General features: G+C 48.1%; 1 protein-coding gene across 4 annotated transcripts in view; it reads left to right on the top strand.

The window, feature by feature from the left end:
• LOC120952893 (uncharacterized) overlaps positions 1-22001 on the top strand; it is a 31551-nt gene extending 9550 nt beyond the window's left edge. For 2 of the 4 annotated variants that reach the window (XM_040372460.2, XM_040372459.2), the window contains exons 3-8: positions 14022-14178; positions 14270-17088; positions 18396-18512; positions 18598-18763; positions 18843-19024; positions 19107-22001. In XM_040372460.2, coding sequence (XP_040228394.2) covers positions 14338-17088; positions 18396-18512; positions 18598-18763; positions 18843-19024; positions 19107-19322 — 3432 coding nt within the window. In that variant the 5' untranslated portion in view covers positions 14022-14178; positions 14270-14337 and the 3' untranslated portion in view covers positions 19323-22001. Of the gene's footprint in view, positions 1-2751; positions 4300-14021; positions 14179-14269; positions 17089-18395; positions 18513-18597; positions 18764-18842; positions 19025-19106 lie in introns of those variants that run through there. The other 2 variants (XM_040372461.2, XM_040372462.2) reach the window with 2 other exon arrangements.
• Positions 22002-22574: the final 573 nt, after the last annotated feature.

Below are 22574 nucleotides of genomic sequence, written 5' to 3'. Positions count from 1 at the left end.
AAAAGCCGATTACTCTCCCTGCGCCTTCACCGCGTGTTTGTCGTGTGTTTGTCCATCCACGTCCGCCGCCTATTAGTCTCGATCGCTTTCACTCACTCGCCTCGCGCCGGAGGCTTTGCGGACAAAAGGCCATTTTCGCGGACCATCAATCTTACTCGCCTGCCGTGATTCCGGCGACCATTCTTCGCGTACACCACCGTGGCGAAACCGAGCTTTACGAATCGATCGTTCCTTGCCCCCGGTTTTTCTGTGTTTGTATCTATTTAAATCGTCCTGGGGTTTTTTTTTTATTTCGCACCGATGTGTACTACTGTGCGAGCTCTCTTGGACAGGCTGGCGTCGGCTCTACTGCGAGAAAATCGTCCTGACAGCGGTGTGGCGCCACCGATGAAAGTGTTTATCGATGTCCTAGACGTTGGCTCCTTCGTCGTCGTCGTTGTCGTTGTCGTTACGACGGTGGTTTATGTTGGTGTGTGTGTGCGTTGACGTTTAATGAACCGCAATCGAGCGTGCAGGGCGTAACGTAAAGATCACATAAGCACACGATGCCCATGGACAAAAGTATTATGTAGTTGTAGTAAAAAGCGGAAAACATTGATTTTATGTAATCACTGTTGGAAGAGCATACATGATGGCCACTCTTCAAAGTTTTAAATTTTGGTTTATCAACTTCTATAATACTCAAATATTGTGTACTGGTTTGTTAATGGTCTTAAACTGTACTTCAAAATAATACAGTATTATAGTAATCATGGTTGTTAGAAATTCCTTTTCGCATATAATTCATCCTCGGCTGGTTGTGTAATCATGAATCCAGGTTGATTGCTTACGGATGGCACGGAAGCACCAAGCAAGTGGTATCCAACAAACTCTAGTTGGACATTCCAAGAACTCATATTCATTACGAGGCAATCATTACGTAGAGTGCAAAACAGGAAGGATTCTTTTGAACTGTTTTGCACTGATTGCTTTTGATGTGTCCTCGTGGCCCATGGCCCAGTAACAGTGTAGTCTAGTGACACACGTGTTCTGAACCGGATTTTGCTGTTAGCTCTGTAAGGTTTGATAGAAACGGTCGGTTTCATAAGTGACTTGATATATCGAGACTTTTTTTGGAATGTGCAAAATTAGTAAATTCTTCATAAGATATGCTTAACAAAAATAATTATCAAATAATTGATCGCTGGTGTACACTTCTGAAGCAATTTTTTAAACAAAGCAAATTAACTGAAGCAAACTACATGAAGTTTTCGCATCACTACACTCCAAAATCATCCGATTTCATTGCCACTGATTGATTTTTTTTAGCGGCAAAGAACAAAACTTCATTAAAGTCATCTATTTTCGTGTGCCGTGCCAGGCGACTCCATCGCCTCGGACGGGGATTCTCAGCATTCGACGGTAAAACGGACGAGCGCACACACACAAACACCCGCCAATTGCACGTGCCGGCTAGGGTTAAGGGTAAGGATGTTTCGTGTTTGCTTTTGTTCCGACGGTTCCGCCCGTCAAGCGATCATTTGTCTCCGTCTCGGGTGCCCTCCTCTACCTCCCTCTCCCGCCCCTTGGCGGAAGTATGCGCGCTCCGATGGAGGCGCATGATGGGTTTCACGAACGATGCAAGGGTTCAAGGTTTTTTGTGGGCTAGTTGGGGCCGGGGTTTTGATTTTTGCTTCCCCTTCCTCATTTCTTAGACACCTTTAACGGGCTACGTTTTCTAAACCCTTCCCACCACTCCCTTCATCGCTCCCGGCTCACTATACCGTGTAGTGTGTGGAACACGTGTTTGGAAGGACAAAACATAGGTTTTGTGAAACAAGCGCGTGTGTTCACAGGCCGAAGTCGAAGGAAAGGAAAGCTCGTGCCAAGTAGGCACATCCTGTGTCTGTGTGTGTGTGTGTATGGGTGTATTGCTCAGAATGCATGTTTATGGGGTATTATAAATACATTAAGCCACCCAACAGTGGTTGACGGGGAACGTACCGGAACGCGGGGCTGGAATTGCTTCAGCACGGCTGCACGTGTATCAATCGATGGGAAGGGATGGAAATACATTTGCCGTGCTTTGCTGAGCACTGTTATGCAATAAATTGAGGATAAATCTATAAATCGTTTTTCATTCTATTTCGTCATAAATTGTAGGATGAATGGGGTTGAAGCTAAAATGAACTATCTTAAGCCTGCAATAAGTTACTCGTGCGTTAGGGATGAGCTCCATGAATGGTGAAAATTTACAGCAGCGATCAAAACTGCTTTAGAAGAAGCATTCCCATACAGTAGGAAATTATTATATTAACCATTAATTCTTAGAGTAATGATCCATTTTCACGCTATGGCTGTTTGCTTAAAAGTAACTCATTTATATAATTTTTATATAGTATCTTATTTACCTAGTTTTAGAAGACTAAGACGGAACATGCAGAAAATATTATAATTTAAAATTATTTTCAAAAACACTAACCACAACTAGTACCGCTAAACTGGTAAAACCCGATCGAATGCGTGTTCCATGCATTGGAAATAACGTTTAGAGCAATCACTCTCCATTCGCCGTCCGTAGCACTGCACGATGACGATCGTGGATGATCCTCTTGATCGGTTCATTCGCTCACCGCCTCACTTGATCGCACATTCATTTGGATGCACACGATCATATGATCACTCTCCGGTGAGTGCTGTTCATCCGTCGCTCACGGTCGCTCGCGGTTCACCGCGCAAAGCAACCACACTTGCCAGCCCCAAAGAGTATACAAATCCGTTCCGTTCCGAACCGTTGGAGCAGTTCAGCTTCCGGCTTCGAAGCTTCCACAAGCTCCGCCACAGCGCTTAAGCGCGCTCATCCGGCGTACCACCCGAAAAGTCCACAAAACAAACAACCCTTTGTGCGCCGGCTCTCTGCAAACAATGAAACGCGAGAAACTAGTGCGCGCGCAAACTGCAAGCTGTGACCGCACGTGAAAACCCTTCCCCTTTCAGCGCTCGACGGCTGAAGATTTATCTGTTGTCGGGTGGGGGGGCGCTTTGTTGCCGATCGACCGTCGTGTTGCTCTTCTTCCGTGCCAGTGTGTATGTAGTTGGCAGTTCCGCGCCAAATCGTGGTGGTGCAGGTGGGCCAGCAGCCCGAGTGAATAACATTTCGGAACGGCGTGGTTTGTTGTTGTTTATAATTACCCAATCGAAGGGCGCGCGAGCGTTCCGCGGTGTGCTGCAGTCGGTCATCATCAGCTGTGGCAGAAGCAGGGTCGGTTCGCGTTCACACGGTGACACCCCAAACCAGCAGCGTTTATTTGGGGGAAGGTGTTTGGCCTTTTGAGACGCTGGTGTGTGTGGTCGTTTTGTTGCGTTTTGTTTTTTTTTTTTCGCTTTGTTCTATTTGTGGCCGCGTGTGCGAAAAACAAGAAGGGTGCGATATTTTTAACACAACCAAAACAAACCACCTTTCGCAGCACGCACGCGCGTCCTCACATGCAGTGTGTCGCTGAACGGTCGTCGTCACTGTTCGTGACCTTTGCAGCAGAAGACGCTGCTGTTCTCTCGCTAATGGTTGCAAATTTTTGGTTGTTGTGATCCCGCCCCCGGTTGGTCGTCGACGATCGGAACAGTTCCCATCCCCCTTGAGTGCACGTTGGGGGATAGTGGGGTTTTCGGCTAGGTGCATCTGCACCTGTCAGGCGCGTGGAATAGTTGTCGCGGTCGCTGGAGACGCTGTTGCGCTTGGCTCATCTAACTTTCACCGTCCAGGCGCGTCCAAGATAACGATAGTTGATAACGCCTCAACCCAGAGGTGCCCGACGCGCGCTTAACAAGCAGCGAAAACGTCAGCTAGTGTGAGCCCACAGGCTTGAAGATAGTGTGTTTGTGTGTGTGCGGTACGTAACGCGGGACGGCGTAATCGGAGAGGTTAACTGTCATCTCCCGAGTCAAACGTCATTCAACAGCCGGCTTCTGGAAGTGTCCGTCGAAGGCATCGCTATCAGTGTAGCCTGATCTAAGCATGGGAAGCTAACCAATCGTCTGTTTCGTCCCCGGTACTGATCCGTGTTGTGTGCTGCGATCGCGTGGTGTGTATAGAGTGTGGTTTTGAAAATCTGCATTCTCCTTCCTCGCGTGGTTTCGGTGTGGTGTCTGGCGTGTTTTTTGGCGCGCCTGTATCTTAAGCTGTGTCTGTGAAAACCACCCTAGTGTCTAGTGTCGATGATTCGAAGCTGCCGTGGTCACTAGTTGCTGGTAACATTCTGTGCCTGTGCGATCTGTGTGATCCTTTAAGGTGGCAGCAATGGTGCAGCTAATCATGGTAAAGTACGCATTATGCTTTCAGAGGTAGTTAGAACGATAGATTTAAGGTTACTCCAAATCAAATTGAATTAAATCGACCTTACGATGTATAAATGCGCCGTACGATAAGTGAAATAATATTGCTGTGCAACTGCTGGCGCGACAAAAGGGCCTGTGTTTGATAAACCAAACAGTGTAAATTAGGTTGAACCATTTGCTCCTGTTGCTAGAACGGGCCTGTGTGCTGCTGCTGCTGCCTGCTGTTTGCTTTGCAATCCATCGTAATAAAGACGAATTCAGTCAGGTCGTCTGTCAGAGTCAGTGAAAATGCTCTCCCCGCCTGCCCCTGGGTGCACCAAAGCTAATTGTTGGGCAAATACAAATAAATAAATATTCTACTGGCATGGCTCTGTCCGTGGTGGTGGTGTTGGTGATTAGCTATTGCAACACAAGAGGCACAAAGACTAGCCGAGGCACGGGTCTCGCTTTATGTGTACCGCCCTAGCCAATTGATGTCATCAAAATCTTGCCTAAATATTCGACACTCATAATTATAGAAAAGAATGTGTTTCTTCATCAAAAGGGAAGCGCAATTTCAACCTTTATGTATGCCGAACAGGGGGCACACGGGAGATTCTGACAAAATCAGACCACCAAACGCCAATGGATATTGTTACCCGCGGTTAAAGCAAATCCATTATTCATCAAGCTCCTCATGCGGAGCTGTCGCACGTTAGCACACGTTGTGTTTTCGGCGACCGTTGCATAATTAAGACACCAATCAGGGGTGGGGGTTGTAATGCAATGTGACCCTCACCGTGGTCGCTACATGACTATCGGTCAAGCTGGATTTAATTCTGTGGAAGGAAATAAGATATTTGTGGTGCTGAATTCAAAGACAAGCCGTTGAATCACAGTATTCTTTTTCTGTTTAGAGTCATTGGTGTTTAGTTTCATGCTTTACTTCGCACAAAACCTGCCTTTAAGGTGGTTACAACTGTGTGTCGCTGATAGGTGCCACTTTCGATCGATGATGAATGATTATCACTGTGGCAGGGCTGTTACGAGGCAAAGTGTGGGATTCCCTAAACCTTGAAGTCTTCATCTCCTTTTAGTCGCCGTCCGCGTTTTCCGTTTTTAATTTGACAAGCGAGAAAACTGATTTTTCCCCCATCTAATTACACTTTAATTCTCTGTACCCGTTGCAAAAGGCAATCCCGTAGGATGATGAAACATCAGCTATCTGCGTGGCGTGCAAAAAACAGGCGCTAGAGAAGAGAGGAGTAGTGTGCTCGTTAGAGCGAAAGCTGACCTACATTTTGCCAGCTGACCTCCTCTCTCGTTTGATGCTTCGGTTATTATGATTCGGAAGACTTTTGTTGCTACAGTAAAGCTACAGTACCGTTGGTACTGTAGAAGGACATCAGCGTCTGTGACACATGCCTGCCGGCAGTGAGGAATGGGTCGTCGGGTAGCTTCCCGGGGAGGGTAATTTATCATGCTGTGGAATGGAATGGAAGTGTGCAATTGGAAGCATTTGGAGGAGAATCCCGTATTGACGTATTTTCGTAGAAGGATGCAAATAGTTAAAGCTTACTTAACTGAAGCGACATCTTTGTTCCAAAACAAAAACGTCATGGAATGATAAAAAATTGGTGTTAGTGTTTGTATCAAAAGAAGGTTGTCTCTTCATTTTAAACCCGATTTCGTTATACACTCGACCAAACATTGCCTTTTTCTTCCTCTCTCTTTCTCTCTCTACCCCCAGCATCCAACGGCCTCGTTATGGTAGCTGTTTACTTTCAAGCGCATTCTTTGCCACTTTGCCATCATTCTAATGTTTATACTCCAAAATACGTCGCCATTGCGTCTCGGACTCTGCAGCCCTATAGAGCCTTTGAGTTGCTTTGTATGAAGCAGCGTTTCCGGTCTGGCAATGCGTTCTGCTGTTGTGCACACTATGGATGCTCTGAAGTGCTGCAAGTGTTTGTGTCTCTGTCTGTGTGTGTGCATCAATATCAACCAACAATGTACGGCCAAATGCGGCGTAATGCTTCAATGCAATGTTTATGTTCCAAAACTGTAAGGTTTTATTGAGAACGGCGAAACGCGCTGCGACACAAGCGACGTTTATTATCTTTATGAAGAGCAATGGTACATTTTAAGATCAAACATCCGGTACATGAAAGGATATACAGTTTAACCACTTTGTGAGGCGAAATCTGAAAAGTTTTTCAACGAGTTACTTCACAGCGCCCAAACAAAGGCCCTTGCAGCATGAATAAACTACAACTACCGTGACGCGGTAGTGTAGTGGGTTGGGGTGGTGAAATATGTTGTTTCCCCATGCCTTTACCAAACTCATACGGGAATATCGGGCAATCGTAAATCTAAAATTCCGCTACCACCACCTGCTCGAACACCGTTGCCCATTTTGCAAAAGGTCGGGGAAGAAATATGGCTGAGATAGTGTAATTGCTTGAAAGCAACACATTCCACAAACTCCTCTCCCCCGGATGCTGTCGGTGCAAGAGAAACGAACAGCCCAAAAGGCGTACCTGTCTGTGTAGCACTTTTCGCGAACTAATCTCGTGAAATTCTTGTCCGAAGCCAAAACCAACCGTGAAAGTCAATCGGAAGAAAGCGCCATCTTTTGCCCACGGGTGTTTCCATACCACGCCCGAAAGTGCATCAAGTGCAAGCCACGCAAGTGCTCGCGTAAATAATTCATGCAGTTATGCTTCCACCAAGCTGCACTTTTCACCACCGAATTGGCCCGATCAACATTCTGTAGATTCAGCTGGGCGGGAGATACTTTCGGGGTTTCGGCTAGGCGCCACTCCCCGCCCCGCCAGAGTGTGCGAGACTGTAAGCTGCTCATTTTGCATAATTTAAATTTGAAAACATTCTCACTTGGGTTCAGGACATGGGGTGGGGCAGGTGCACACTTCTCCCTAGCAATCTGTCCACGTCTGACTAGGGTTCTGCTGCACCGTTGCTGCACCGTGGTTCGCTATTGAAAGATGCAACCGGAAGCATCTTTCCGTTTCGCCGATCTAGGACAATGGGCTTATCCATATCGCACAGCTTCTTACTATTTGGCAGTGGTGTGTAGCAGTATAAAGCAGCACCGCCTGCATCACCGATGCATTCTATGCAGGTGAGCAAATCGGGCGCTACCGGGGGCATCGTGTGGGATTGGGATATTGTTCTGTAGTAAAATTAGAAATGCACAAAAGCACAAAAAATGTTGAACCAACTACCCTCATAATGGCAGCACCCACACCTCTGCTGCTAAACGAGCAGAGAACCTCCGGAATTGGAGTATGGGTATGTGGGTGTGTGGATGTCCTTGCTGAGATTTCAGCCCCGGACGGTTCGACAAGGCTCCAGAATTGCCTGAAGGGGCCCTCTCTATTTTTAGTCATTTGGCTTCCCATTGCCATTCCGCAAAAGCACACCATTAGCACATGCCCCATGTGTCATGCCCGGTGTTCCTTCCCGGTTGGCCCCGCTCCGGGAACACACTGTCGGTGTCGTGCCGTTACGGTGCCTCCGAACGAGCGAGGGGATAATGCTTTTGTCCCGAGTCCCGAGACCCACTTGCTCTCAGTAATGAAGGGAAAACTTTTGCGCAAATCCAATTCCGTTCCCATCATGTTCGCTCTTGGCCACAGGGAGAGACGTATTGCTCTGGTGCTGGTTTAATGATGTTTGATCGTTTGAGCAGAGGTGTGTGGTAGGGCTCGGTACGGTCGGTGCAGAATCGATTGTGCAAGCAAGAAGCATGGATTGAGAGCTTTTCTGTGTGTGTGTTGTTTTTCGTTTGATAACACCGAACACAGGAAAGATGTCTAAGACTTTGACACACACACACACACACACGCGTGTTGGGTGGTTCAATTCGATCAAGAAACTCCCGGCGTTCTCGATTGTGTTTTAGATTCGCATTCGCCCAGAGGCAATAAAAAGGGATTGTTTCGGTTCGGGCTCTCGCTTCTCGTTTATGGGATGGTTGCCAACAGGGCACCACTATTTATACACGCCATCTACCAATTACTAGTGTTAGCGGGAATGGATTCGAAGAAAATGGGAAAAGTCTCGAAGCATACCACCACCACCGATTGATGCGGATTGATTTTTAGGTAGCCTGTTCGATGACTTGGTGTAATATCCGTATCGGAAACGCATTGTGGTTGATTGACTACGTCTGTAAGCTGTGCTATCGGGAGACAAGAAAGATTTGGAAGCTTTGTTTTTTGTTGCTGTTTGGCTTTGATCGATTGCCGCACACATTCGGTGGTAACAACAATCTTATCTGGGCGTGTGATGTGTCCCACTTTTGAATGCAAATTGGCTTAAATAAGTCCACTAATTAAACCAATTTGTTACTAAGTACGTTGAATGGGCATTACCAGAATGCTCTTTGTGTCTCTTTCGGCTATTTTCCTCAAACAACAAGATCCGATCGAATAACTTCAATGGAGATTGTGTTTCTTTTGTAATTCTAAGGTAATCCAAGGTTCGGATCTGGGCTACCGCCGTTTTAGTAATTTAAAGGGTATTTGTATTGGTTGGGATTATTGGATACAACACTCATTTATGGGTTTAATTGTTTGCCTTCGAATAACCATTCTGCTTCTTCTTCTTCTTCTTCTTCTTCTTCTTCTTCTTCTTCTTCTTCTTCTTCTTCTTCTTCTTCTTCTTCTTCTTCTTCTTCTTCTTCTTCTTCTTCTTCTTCTTCTTCTTCTTCTTCTTCTTCTTCTTCTTCTTCTTCTTCTTCTTCTTCTTCTTCTTCTTCTTCTTCTTCTTCTTCTTCTTCTTCTTCTTCTTCTTCTTCTTCTTCTTCTTCTTCTTCTTCTTCTTCTTCTTCTTCTTCTTCTTCTTCTTCTTCTTCTTCTTCTTCTTTTTTGGCACAACAACAACAAGAGGCGTGCCTGTAGCAGTAGCAGGATAGTCAGTCTTACCTACGAGGACACGGTCCATTTGGGGTTTTAACCGATGACGGGCATGTTGTTAATAGGGCATAGCCTCACAATAATAGCGGGTCTTTTGGCCAAGACCATTCAAGACAATAAAAACCTTCCTTTTCAATTTCTTCCTGTGACCAAGCGGTGTGTGTGTGTGTATAGATTGACTGCAATTGGTGTCAAAAATGCATCGTTGAAGGCGTTTCAATGCAATCGTTAAACAAACGAGTGATGGTGGTGGTTTGTGCTGTAAGGGAGCGCACTGATCCTCATCCATGGGTCAACGGCGTGTAATCCATGCCAGCGTGAGTGCCGCGTGTTCTACGATCAACCGATGATTGGGAGCTTGCCTACAGACGGTTGACAAACAGAGAAGCAACAGAGAGCATCATCAGATGTTGCTGACATTATCATTACACTGTTCTCTCTGTGTCACGTTGGCCCGTGCTCATGGGCATGGTCGGAAAATACCGAAAAAAACAGATTGAGAAGGTTAAACATTCGTAAACACACAATGTTATTGCGGGTCGTCAAACGCAACCAAACTTAACCGCAACGTATTAGTCAATACAGCTTTACAGGCCTCATCAGGTCTCCATAAAATGCATTCCCATAAAGGCACTGTCGTCTGCCTTTCGCACCAGGAACCACTATTGCATGCGCACTAAAACCGGTCACTAAGCAAATTATCGTTTAGCGGCAAACACTAATCAGTATGTAATCAGTGTGCATTATTCCAACCATCATCGCTTGTCGCAATTTCGTCGTTCTCCATTTGACAGACAAATACAACTATCACCCAGTGTGTCACCTTCGCTCGGAAACGCTCCGCGAACACTTCAGGGGTCCGGCGGGGAATGCAATATTGCGTCAGATGAATTATGCAGACTGAACGGCTGTTGCGCAGTGTGTGCCACGCCATTCTGACCATTTCCACCGGTATGGTGAAATTTCTTTTAAAAAACAAATCATACGATCATTGTTTGAGTGCCTCCCCTCCTCGCCCGCACCCTTGCCAACGAATGCGTCCTCGTTTCTATTGACGATCCGGGGGTGGTACGCAAGGCGAAATTCAAACAAGCACACGAAAGCGAGATTTCCAACAGTGCGAAACGGTTGCCGTTTGGCCGACGTGAACCGGTGGCCGTACATGTAATGTGGGCACGTTTTGTGCGAGGGAAGTATTTTTAAAATTTATCATCTGCCGGCTCATCAACGATGCTCACGTTTGGGAAGAATTGTGTTTACACAACGCGGGCGCGGTGTTGGGATGAAAACGAAAACGCCAAACTGCACTTGTTTGTAGATCCTTTAGATCCGCCCTGTGTGTGTTTGTGTGTGTGTGTTTGCAGTCGGATGATCCGTAAGCAGGGGTTTGCATTTGGTTTGTTGTGTTTATGTACCTTGCTTCTCTCTCTCTCTCACTCTGTACCATTTGCCTTTAGCCCAGTTCGTCTTGCTGCATCGTTGGATGACATTTTCTACCGCAAAATCAACGGACGAAGACCCATCCCACCTCCCCCTGGCTGGGGATGAAAATAGGCTCACGGAGGGGCAAGTTCAAGGGCGATGGATTTGGTGTTGGTGTTGAAACAGAATGTTGCGGAGCGTGTGCGGCGCAACATTGTAATTTTGTTGAGCGCTGCATAACACTGCCAATTTTCGAAAGACACCTTTTGGAATATGAAGCACGTGCCACTTTTGCACCATGGTTGCTTCATTGCGTTGCAGTGTTGAGTAGGTGATACTCTCGCGCGAATTTTTGATAGCAAGGTAAACCAAGGGGACGTTATTATTAAAGGAGGTTTGATTAACTTGACTGCCCAGAAATCAATGCCGGAAGAATGCAGCATATCAATCCTATCTGCGCGCTTCCAACCAAGCAATGAACAGCTGGCCTACTCCAAACTCCTCTAGCGCGCCGGCACAATGCTTATCTCGCCGCACCATTTGCGCCTGCCAACGATCGCGCGAACCTTCGCGTGCTTCTTGTTTCGTCCATGGGCAGGTTGGTACAAATGGGGAGGAGCACATGGAGCACATGGAGCACATGGAGCAACAACCGTTCCGACAGGCACACTGATTAAAAGCCCTATCAGAAGGCGGCATTTGTCGTAAGCGGCGAAAGACGAATTGGAACAAATCCCAAATCGTCCAGCGGGATTTGCAGAAAGAAGAGGTGTGCTACAAAAGCCGCCCAACGCAATCGCGAACGGAAAGAAAGCGCCAGTCGCCACCAAATTCGCATGTGTAACTATCACCACCAGCAGGACCAGCGTCCATGACCCAAGCGAACTGGACGATTAGAGGTAACGACAAGCCGCGCGGGATGACGTTTGGACGCCGGTTTCGCCATGTTTCGTGATAATCCTCAGTGACCACACGTGAATCGATGAAAACGGGGTGGCAAAAGGCTGGCGAAAGGTCATCGACACCGACCTATGGAGAATAATCGGTGTGGAAAGAAAGGGGCAATGGGAATCAAATTCAAGCGTGTTCTATCAAGGTCGCACCTCCAAAAATACTTCAAGACTCTTGAAGTCTCTGGAAATGGCAAACTGAAAGGATGGAAGGATTGATGTAATGCATTTTCATAACATGTTTCAAACATCAAGCATTAATTGTCCAGCATTATTATAATCAAACCTCTGGTCAATCAATAAAAGCCGAGCAAAAGTATCTAGAACGTATGCGCACTAAAGCAGTACGCCGATAAACATCTGTGATAGTGATAGTGCTAAAGGGAGCGCGCGTTACACTAACAGTTGTATAGTGCCGTTTTTACTATCAGCGACTCTGGTGCCACAACCCCCCACCACCAGCTTCCATTTCATTCGGCCGTTTGATAGCCGTTTGACCGACTATTGGTGTCAGCAGGGCTAACGGCTTTGTTACTATGGGGCATACTTCCTCCTTCAGAAGATAAGAACGGTTTCGACAGTTGGCATTAGAGCCGGGCACTGCTGGTGGACAGCAGCACAGCACAGGTTGGCAAAAATGATTGAAATGACTTTCAACCCCAGCGACTAGTTGTGTCGTGTCGTGTGTGTGTGCATAATGTGTCATAAATTGGGGGACAGAGAAACAAAAAGCCCTCAATTATGATATCTTATCTTGCTCGGGTCACAAATAATGCAATGTCTTCAATCAATCGATTGGGCACGTTTTTTTTTGCTGACAGTATGCAGATTCGGGCAGAAGTAGCTGTCGATGATAAGAGGTAATGTTAGGTACTGAGGCAATTTGCCTGCTCTTATCATCCTGTTGAGAGTTGGGGAGAGCTTAGCGTCAAGTTTAGGGCATTTTCGGAAGATTTTCACTCGGAAGCTGACACGAACCCTCGGCCCCTTTGCTGGCTTGACTGGCTGACCTAGAAACAGTACCACCAGTGGCGTGGTACGCATGGCATGGGTGTGAATGGGACCAACGTGGCGTTCTTTACCCTTGCCCGGTGCGACGTGGCAAGTTAATCACGCCCAGCAAACAGCAAAGTGTGCAACGCTTGGTTCTCGTACTTGGTACTTCTAATTCAATCACGGCGTCACACGCCAAAGAAGCATTCTGTTCGCACTGTCGGAAGCAGCAGCTTTTGTGTTTCAATCTCGCTCAATATTGGTGGTACACCAATCGGGTGTGTTGTTGCTTCTTGGCTGCTTCCGCCAATTCAACCACCAGGCTTGGCAATGGTCCATAGCACGCCCGCTGCCTACCGAACACGTACCACGCTTCCTAAGGCATACCACTGCCGAAAGGTCCTTTCAGGGTGGGAATGACTATGCCATAGCACCGCCAGTGCCTGACATTCGGGGGCCAATTGCTACGCTGCGCTGTGCAAAATTTATAGTGCGATAGGAGGTGTAATGCGTCACGGTGTCCCCCGTGCTCGAGCTGATGTTCCTTCTTAATGATGGGTAATTGTAAGGGTCCACTTTGGAGGAAACGAATCGTCCGTTTTTGTCACTGCCATCGGACACACCACGACAGCGGACAGCGACAATCGTTGGCTTCAACTTCACTCTCTCGCTGCCCGTAATGAATGGGGCCTCGCGTGAAGTGTGCGCCTGGAAGTGGAATGGTGGAACGATGTGTTCACTGCCTTTTTCTCGCTCTCTCACTGGTCCAGGTACTGCGTGTGGTTTGGACCGTTTTGATGGACATTGGAATGGAGTTCCAATTTGTCGAAGGAATAATGAATTCTAATAGGATTGTGTCAGATACCGCACACTAACCTTGCACAGGGACCGACGTGCGAGAGAAGGTGTGCAAAGCTGGCATAACAATTTGGTCGAACAATTCATGTAGCAGCATCATCCATCTTTTAAACTGCAGGCGCCCCGTGGCCTTATCCTGCTACCTGCCAAGGGTGGGTCGTAGCAAATTGAGCGCAATTAAATAATTGATTGGTCGCTGATCTAGTCAATGGCAAGCTGCCGCGTCCGTCTCTGCTCAAAGACTGAGATGAGCGTACTTGGGTGTGTTTGTCTGCGGTCGCGTATGTCTTAATTGCTATTGAGAAACGGTTGTTTCTGTATCAATCGCCCCACCTGCCGGTGGTGGAGGAGATGCTTGTCTAACGTTTCGTTGTCGATCGCTCGGAAGCGGGTACCGATCTCTCGCGTACGTATTTCAATTTGATCCAATTGTCGGGACAGTAATGGTTTAATTAGTGTATTCGTTAAACCGTGCCGGGCGTGCTGCTTCTTATGCAATCCATCACATCGGACTAAAATGTGTGTTTTTTTTTTTGTTCTTGCTCTAACCTTCTTCTCCGTACAGATTCATCACATCGCACCGTACAGTATACGGATAAAACCGCATGGACGCCTTTTCCACGAAACGTAGGCAACGTTACGCAACTGGCGGTGACTTTCACTCACCCACCCCATATTCTAAACAAGCGCAGCGAAGGAGAAATATTTTTTCCGAACAAGAGGTAAGCTGCTGGGTCCACTTTTGCAAACATCCCCGATGTTAACGAACCACTCGTGCTCACCCTTTTTTTGTCATTCATTTCTCATCCGCAGGTGTTCCGCATGCTCGCCCCCCAACTGGATCCATTAGCGAGGCGCCACGATCGCCATAATCGGGAAGAATGGATATTATCAGAGCGCCTGGAAATATTAATATTAATGGTAGCGACGGCGGCAGCAGCAGTCTGGAGCCGCTGTTACGCAGCCCCCACGGGGCCAAATCGAAGGACAATAATGGTGGGGCCGGTCTGCGGCAGCACAACTTCCCCGACGAGCAGCAGCAGCAGCAGCAGCATCGGCAACCGGCCGGTGCCCGCAATGGCCTAAAGGGGACGCCCGGCGGTCCGGTGGCCTCGGTTGGGACAGCGGTCCAGCAGCAGCGCGCCACTCCAGCCCCGCCGCCCCAGTGCCCGTCGACCGATTCGGGCAACAGTTCCTGTGTGAGCAGCGGCAGCAGCAACGGTGCCGGCGGCAGCAGTGTTAGTGGTGGTGGTGGTGGTGGTAGTTGCAGCAGTGCTAGTGGTGCTTCCGGTGGTAGTGTAGTGGACGAACCAGAAACTAAAAAACCGCACCGATCGTCACGTTCGCCGTCCGCGTCATCGCTCAAGAATTGCAACGTTTACGTAAACAGAACGTACGATGACGAGGGTGCCAGTGCAGTGCGACGTGCTGCGGCCGGTTCGGCCGTTTCGATTTCGATCGACGAAGGAATTGACGCTAGTGGGCCGGCCGGTGAGGCACCGCTTGCCAGTGAGGGGCTGGGCGGCGGGGGGGAGCAGGAAGAGGAAGAGATCAAACCACTGCTGGAGGTGGCGCACGAGCGCCGCAAGACGAAGAGCATCGTGAAGAGCCCCTCGGAGCATCAGAGCATTGCTGGGGAGCGGCCGGTGCGCCAGCTGAGCCTGCAGTTCTCCCAGCCGGAGTCCGTCATCGTGGCCGACCGTCCGGTGCATCATGTGCAGTTCCGGGGCGGCAGCAAGTACGCGAGTGTGGCTGGGGGTGGTGCAGCGGGTAATGGAGCTTCGCCCGGGCTCGGTACGGGTGATGTCGAGCCGCACTGTTCCAGCCCGGTGGGCAGCATCCTGTCCCACGGTTCGGCCACGTCGTCCTCCTCGTCCGGTTCGTCGTCGTCGTCGTCGTCGAACGAGAACAGCTCGCTGGGAGCGTACGCGGAAGCCCGCCCCCCGGACGGTGGCTGGGGCTGGGTGGTGTGCTTTGCCGCGTTCATGGTGAACCTGATCGCGGACGGTGTGACGTTCAGCTTCGGCGTGATGTACATCGAGCTGCTGGCGTACTTCGGCGAGGGCAAGGGCAAGACGGCCTGGGTGGGTTCGCTGTTTATGGCGATGCCGCTGCTGTGCGGGCCGGTCGCCTCGTTCCTGACCGATCGGTACGGCTGCCGGAAGGTGACGATCATCGGTTCGATCCTCGCCTCGATCGGCTTCGCGCTGTCCGCGTACGCAACGTCGATCGAGATGCTGTACCTGACGTTCGGCATACTGTCCGGCTTCGGGCTGAGCCTGTGCTACGTGGCCGCGGTAGTGATCGTTGCGTACTACTTCGACAAGAAGCGTTCGTTCGCGACGGGGCTGTCGGTATGCGGTAGTGGCATCGGCACGTTTGTGTTCGCGTCGCTCACGCAGATCCTGCTGGACGAGTACGGGTGGCGCGGTACGACCCTCATCCTTGCCGGCGTCTTCCTGAACATGTGCCTGTGCGGACTGCTGATGCGCGATCTCGAGTGGACGACGCACAAGTCGAAGCAGAAGCGGCGCAAACAGCAGCAGCAGCAGCAGCAAGCCGATTCGGTGAGCAACAGTACGAACACGGCCGGTGGCAACACGAGCGTGCTGATGGGTAACGGTGGCATCATCGATGGCGTGCCGGCGGCAGGGTTGGACGATGCAGCGAACGACCATCTGTACGATTTGGACGATCCGCGGCTGTTCAGCTCGCTGATCACGCTTCCGACGTACCTGCAGAACGGTAACGGCCAGGACAAGCTCACGCTGGAGGTGCTGGCGATGCTGAGCAAGCAGCACAACATGCACGACCACCACGTGCTGCAGAACCTGCCGGTGGCGCGCATGGCCAGCTCGCACAGCTTCAGCCAGCCGCTTCAGTCGCCCCAGAGCGGCGAAAACTTGGCGGATGCGAAGGAGCAGGATGGAGTCGCCCCGGCCGTGGTGGCAAACGATGGCGAGCAGTCGCTGGAAGCGAAGGATAACGGCAAGCAGCAGCAGCAGCAGCAGCAGCAAGGACTAGAGAGCGATGGCACCGGGACCACCGTGGTGCAACCGTCGCGTCACCGAGCAGCCGGCGGGCAGCGGTCCGGTGCAAGGGGACGGCACGGGGAGGTGGCCGGCGGCGGCACCAGCTCGTACGAGCCGAGTACCGCGCTGCCGCCGCCCGTGTTTCTGCGGCGGGTGCACAGCCACAGCACGCGCGGTACGGCCGCCGGCCCGCACACGGCGGGGCCGGCACCGGCCGCCACCGCATCCTACCTGAAGGATCTGCGGATGCACCGCCACTCGCTGACCTACCGTGGTGCTATGCTGAACATTCAGCGCTACCGGCTGCGGGCCTCCTCCTGCCCGGACATCTACCGCAACTCGATGACGACGATCGCGAAGGAGAAGTCGGCCTGGTACGCGGGCGTGGAGGAGTTCCGAACACTGCTGGTCAGTATTCTGGACTTCTCCTACTTCTCCGACGTGCACTACCTGCTGTTTGCCGTCTCGAACTTCCTGCTCTACACGTTCTACGACGTGCCGTACGTGTACCTCGGCGACAACGCGACGCAGATGGGCTTTTCCCACACGCAGTCCTCGATGCTGATCGCCATCATCGGCATACTGAACATGGTGGGCGAGGTAAGCGTTTGCTATCCCTGGGGACATGTTTGCTCACACCGGGGCACACGGCTGTTCGTTGCTTGTTGGCATGGCTGGCTTAGTAGAGGTTTTTTTCGTTAATAGTTTGTAGGGAAGAATCTACAGGTTTATATTTAGGGGTAACTGTGTTACGTTTGTTTACTGTGTAGTGCCTTTAGCGATCATACTCATCGTTGATCTGCATGACCCTACTTCATATGAAGTAGTAAACGGTGTAGCATCTCGTTACTAAATTAGTTTTTATCTTTATTTGCATGATTCATGTGTCCGTGTTAGAAAACCGTTCCATTAGCGAGAGTATTTGGAGACTGCATGTACTTTTACTTAGCCTTACAGGGTTTTCCAGGAGTTTTCATAGCCGTGGGACACTTTATTGACTCCTTCTTACGTGAAATAACTTAATGTAATGGGAATTGGACTCTATAGCACCGTTGTTTGACAAATCCAATGGGAATTTCTAAGGAGCTTGTCCAAAAAGGGTGCCATAGAGTCCAATTGCCATCATATGAAGTTCACTTCCCATAAGAAAGAGTCAAGGAAGTGTCTCAAAACTATGAGAACCCCTGCAAACCCCTGTATATGTTCAGTAACCTTCACTGCTCTTCGTATTGTAGCTTCCATCAAATGCTTTATTCGTCTGCAAGACACGCTCGCTGGCACGTTTTGGGCAGTTCGGCAGCATGCACTGCTTCTCGCTCGTTCAATAATCTCACCGGACCGACCGTCCTGTACAGGCGGCCAATGTGTGGCCCTTCCGACACAGCTCTCCTAATGCATCCTGTGCGTTCTCCGTACGGTTATTGGTTTACTACTTAAAGGATCCTTATCTTTTTCTAGAAACAATCAGAAGACATTAGCACCAAACATTACCAAACACGTACCAAGTACAAATTGAACCGCTCGATTCCATCGCAAGAAGGATTCACATTGGAAAATGTCCTAACCTCTCCCCTTCAACCACAACTCACCAATACCGAGTCTCCCTACTGCACCGTTTGAACAGTGTGGTTTGATCTATATATCAGTGTCTATCTATCTCTAGTACCTCGTAAACATGCGTGCGTATCTATATGTGTGTTTGTGCCAGTGTGTGTGTGTGTATTGGACTACAGAAGGGAACTAAAAAATAGAGCATTATAGTAGAATAGATGGATCCTTAATGTCTGGACTATGATATAAACATTTTATTTCAATTTCTTCCTCACTGGGGACACTTCTTCGCCTGATTGCTGTAATCCGTGTGCCTAAACGCTCCCCGTTTCCAACTCCTGAACAACTCCTGGCAGGTGGTGCTCGGATGGATGGGTGATCGGAAGTCGGTCAATGCTAACTACACCTACGCCATCTGTATGGCACTGTGCGGCCTGGTGACGGCTCTCGTACCACTGTTCAAAGATTACACGGTAAGCTTAGCTCCTCAGTGTGACCATCCTTGGCAGACTTGGGTGTACTCAACCCGTCCCGTCCGTTTCGTTTCACTTTTCTCAGAGCCTTTCCGTGTTGGCTGGTGGATTTGGACTGTTTATAGCAGCAAACTATTCGCTGACCAGTATTATTCTGGTGGAACTCATCACGCTGGAACGTTTCACCAACGCGTACGGGTTGCTGCTGCTGGTGCAGGGCGTTGCCAATCTCGTCGGTCCGCCACTGGCAGGTACATATCGGATCGTTGGATGGGTGTTTCATGCAAATATTAAAAAAAAACTAATGTTATCTTCCCCCCCTACTTTCAGGCTGGATATCCGATCTGACCGATTCGTACGATCTGGCATTCTATCTGGCCGGCTTTTTCATAGTCATCTCCGGTGCGCTGCTGCTAGTGCTGCCCACAATACTGAAGGTGCGCAAGATCGTGGACAAACGGCGGCGCAGCTCGGCCCTTGCCAATGGCGATAGCGTCAAGCTCAACAAGAAGGTGATTTGGACTGGACGAACAAAGCCCAGAGAGGAAAGTGTTTCATTGCAAGCTATCTTTTATGCTCCCATTCAATCAACAGGTATCGTCGGCAAGCTATCAGCAGCAAAACAACAATGTCGCCACGAAACCCGTCGCACTCGATCTGAAAACCACGTTCGTGAGCAATGGCAAGCGCATCGTGACGGGAGTCGACGCCAAGAATGGTTCCACCCCGAACGGGATGGGCACGGGCGGCGGGCACGTGTTTGGGCTCAACGGCTACAAGCTGCCGATCGAAGAGGGGGCCACGGTTTAGGGCGTTGGTGGATGGATGGTACACACTGTGCCCGGCTGTACTCCCGTTGTAATCGGTTTCTTCCATAACATTGTGAACGTATGAGGGCTCGCAGAAAGCGTTGCTGCGTCGCGTAAGGGCGTAGAAAATGCGCACCAATTTGGTATGGACCGTGGACAATTGGTAAAACGTTAAGAACCATCGTAACCGTAATATTTGGAAACACACACACATATACTTGAGTAGGAGTTTGGTCTCTTTATTATTCTGTTTTGTACCTTGTCGGTAGGATAAATTTTGAATGTACTATTTGCGTTTCGTTCTTGTTATTCGCGCGCGACACAGCCCCGCCCGTACATAGCCACCCGCAAGACTGGTGGATGAATATATACCTCAGACTTTATTCACTTACTGTAATAGCAAGCAAGCAAAACTCATTAAACACAACAACAAGAAGAAGAAGAAAAAATTGAATCACCAGTAACTGAGTAAATCGAGTTGACACGGAGACAAATTGCTTCCACTAAGTTGGCCCCCTTTTATGGAACGTTTATTTTTGAAGATTTTTTTTAAATGTATCGTTTTATTTCCTTTGTATTCATCTAATAGTGATTGAGCTGGAGAAAAGGGAAGCAAAACAAGAGCCTTTCCTGTACCAGTACATATGTAACACATTTGAAGTTAATAGACACGCTATTTATAAAAACTATAATCGATATTACACCATAGGCAAACTCTGTACCATGTTACTGAACTTTGGAGACGATATAACGATAGTGAAGCTGATGAGCGCATTTGGCTAGATTGCGTTCGATTTGATGAAACCCAATATTTCCTCAGGCTCGCTCCCCACTTTTTGGCTCCGTTTGTACGAGGACCGTCACATCGGCCCACGGTGTATATCCGGGGTTAGGAAAAAACAAAGGAATGACAAGCAACATTTGCTTTACCGTGGAAAGTTGAAGACCAACATTACCAAACTTTAGCACCCTTTTTCTCTCCTCGCAAATCCCCGCCGCTTTTTGCAGCCATACACGGTTGGCGTACAGTTTTTAGGCCGTTTCGATAAAGCGCAGATGCTTGGAAAGCTTTCCAAACAATTTTTCTCCCATTATTCTACACGACATAGAGCAATCTTCTAATAGTAATAGGACGTACGTCTGTTTGAAATGGTAAATAGTGCGGCCACCCGTTTTGCCACACGTGCATGGTGTGGTGGTGTTTGAATTGTATTGTTTGTTGCAACGGTTGAACGCCATTGCATATGTTTACACAACAACATATTGACAATTTTTGCGGAACGGCTGATTACGCGAAACTATAATGATACGTAATGCAGGTGGAGATACAATTGAAGCGGAGGCGCAAACACTAGGTAGAGAGAAAGGGATAGAGAAAGTGAGAGGGGAAAGATAAATAATATATAAATATATTCATCAGCTGTGATCACCTAGTATATATTAACAAATACTAAACTAAAGCTAGTAAAGCGATGCTAATTAGACACCTAGATCGTAGTAGAGAATTGAAAGACACATTTAAGTACACACCTACACTATACGGAGGCGAAGGACGATAGAGGAAAGGCTAGGATAGGGTAAAAGTTATTGGTAAGGAACGGTGGAAGCGTTTTGTCAGCAAGAGTCAGCCGACGACGAACAACGATTTGGTGGTGAAGGGCAGCATGTTTGTGATTTAATTTGAAATAGACATTAATTGATTTTTTTTCTTCAAGCACGTGTTGGCCACGGACGGAAGGGAACATGAAAAATGGGACGAGAAAACAAAAAATCTAATTCTAATTAGACACTACTACTGCACACGGGAAAAGCTGATAGGAATAAGAACGATTAATAGGTATCAAAACAAAAGGAAAGGGAAAAAACACACAAGAAAGTGAAGATTTCTTTACTACAAACACAGACACACACATAAAATCAAATGGGAACAAACTCAACCACGATGAGGCTATGCTGATGCAAATGAAGGAAAGGAGGTGATCGACTAAATCAGGTGATGAACACGTTTCTGCCAAATAGGAGGAAAGATGGTAAATGAAAGTCCAAATTAGACTTCAACAGATGAATGCTATATATTTTGTAATTTCAATTATTATATCCTTCGAAGATAGAGTCCTGTGTGTCAACCGCTCACTGGAGAGAGAGAGAGAGATGTGTATGTGTGTGTGAAAAAAAAAGAAAATGAACAAGCAGTAAACGAATTCGAAAAAAAAAACAAATAATTTTATGCATTGCTTCTGCTAATTTCTATGCACTGCAACTCTATGCCAACCAACTGATTATCTACAGTTTACTATATTCTTTTTAGAGCATTCAAAATTTGGGCCAGATAAAACAGAAGGGAAAAGAAATGGGAGAATCGTGGTGAAAGTAGCATAGACGGAAGCAAAATGCCCGCGAATTGACGGCTAAAACCGGCAATCGACACACACACACACGCAAATAGACACGGTAGACGGATAGGGCTCGAGAATCGGTGGATGCAAGATAATAATTACACGCAATGGAAATCCATGTAAGAGACACGTTACTACTACTACTACTACTACTATAGAGCATCTTCTAGTAAGTTTGAATTGAGATATAACATTTCGGGGGAGTACTGAAGGTAATAGAAGAAAAAAGTCACTGTTTAGAACCAAACCAATCACACAATAAAACAACTCATGCACGAACACAAGAGCGTGGCACGTTAGTTTACTCTTCAAATTTTGGGTGGCGGACAGCGCTCTATTTCAGCGGGTCGCCACAAAAGGTAGAAAAGCAAACGGTGCAACAAAATGGAACACTTCTTTTCCAACAATATAATAATGATAACCCTACAAAGAGGAAACAAAATGAAAAGCGCCTGTCAACAAAACAGCAAACCTTAATGCTGCCCGCGTGCATTAAGAGTGAGCGGGGTTGTTTGCTCGCTGTTAGGCGCAAGTTAAGCAGTAAGATATAGCAAGAAACAAATTATAACGTGGAAAGCAGCGTGGAAAACAAATCTTCAAAATAAAAAAAAAATAAAACATTTAAACAGCCCGTTTGAATCGAATTTTGCAAGAGGATTTTAGACAAGGTTGTATGCCATGCCATGTGCCGCGTAAACCGCGTAAAGAAAATCCGAACCCAACTCATCAAGGTAGGCTATTTCTATCTCGAACGCACGGAGCTTACGTTTCAATTACACATTCCGCCATCATTAATATAGATTGAACTCACATATTTACGGTGCCACGGATCTCGTCGCTTAAAATGAAGGTCAATT

This window comes from Anopheles coluzzii, chromosome 2 (genome assembly GCF_943734685.1).
Source record: "Anopheles coluzzii chromosome 2, AcolN3, whole genome shotgun sequence".
Taxonomy (NCBI): Eukaryota; Metazoa; Arthropoda; class Insecta; order Diptera; family Culicidae; genus Anopheles; species Anopheles coluzzii.
This window is presented reverse-complemented; position numbering and strand designations above follow the sequence as displayed.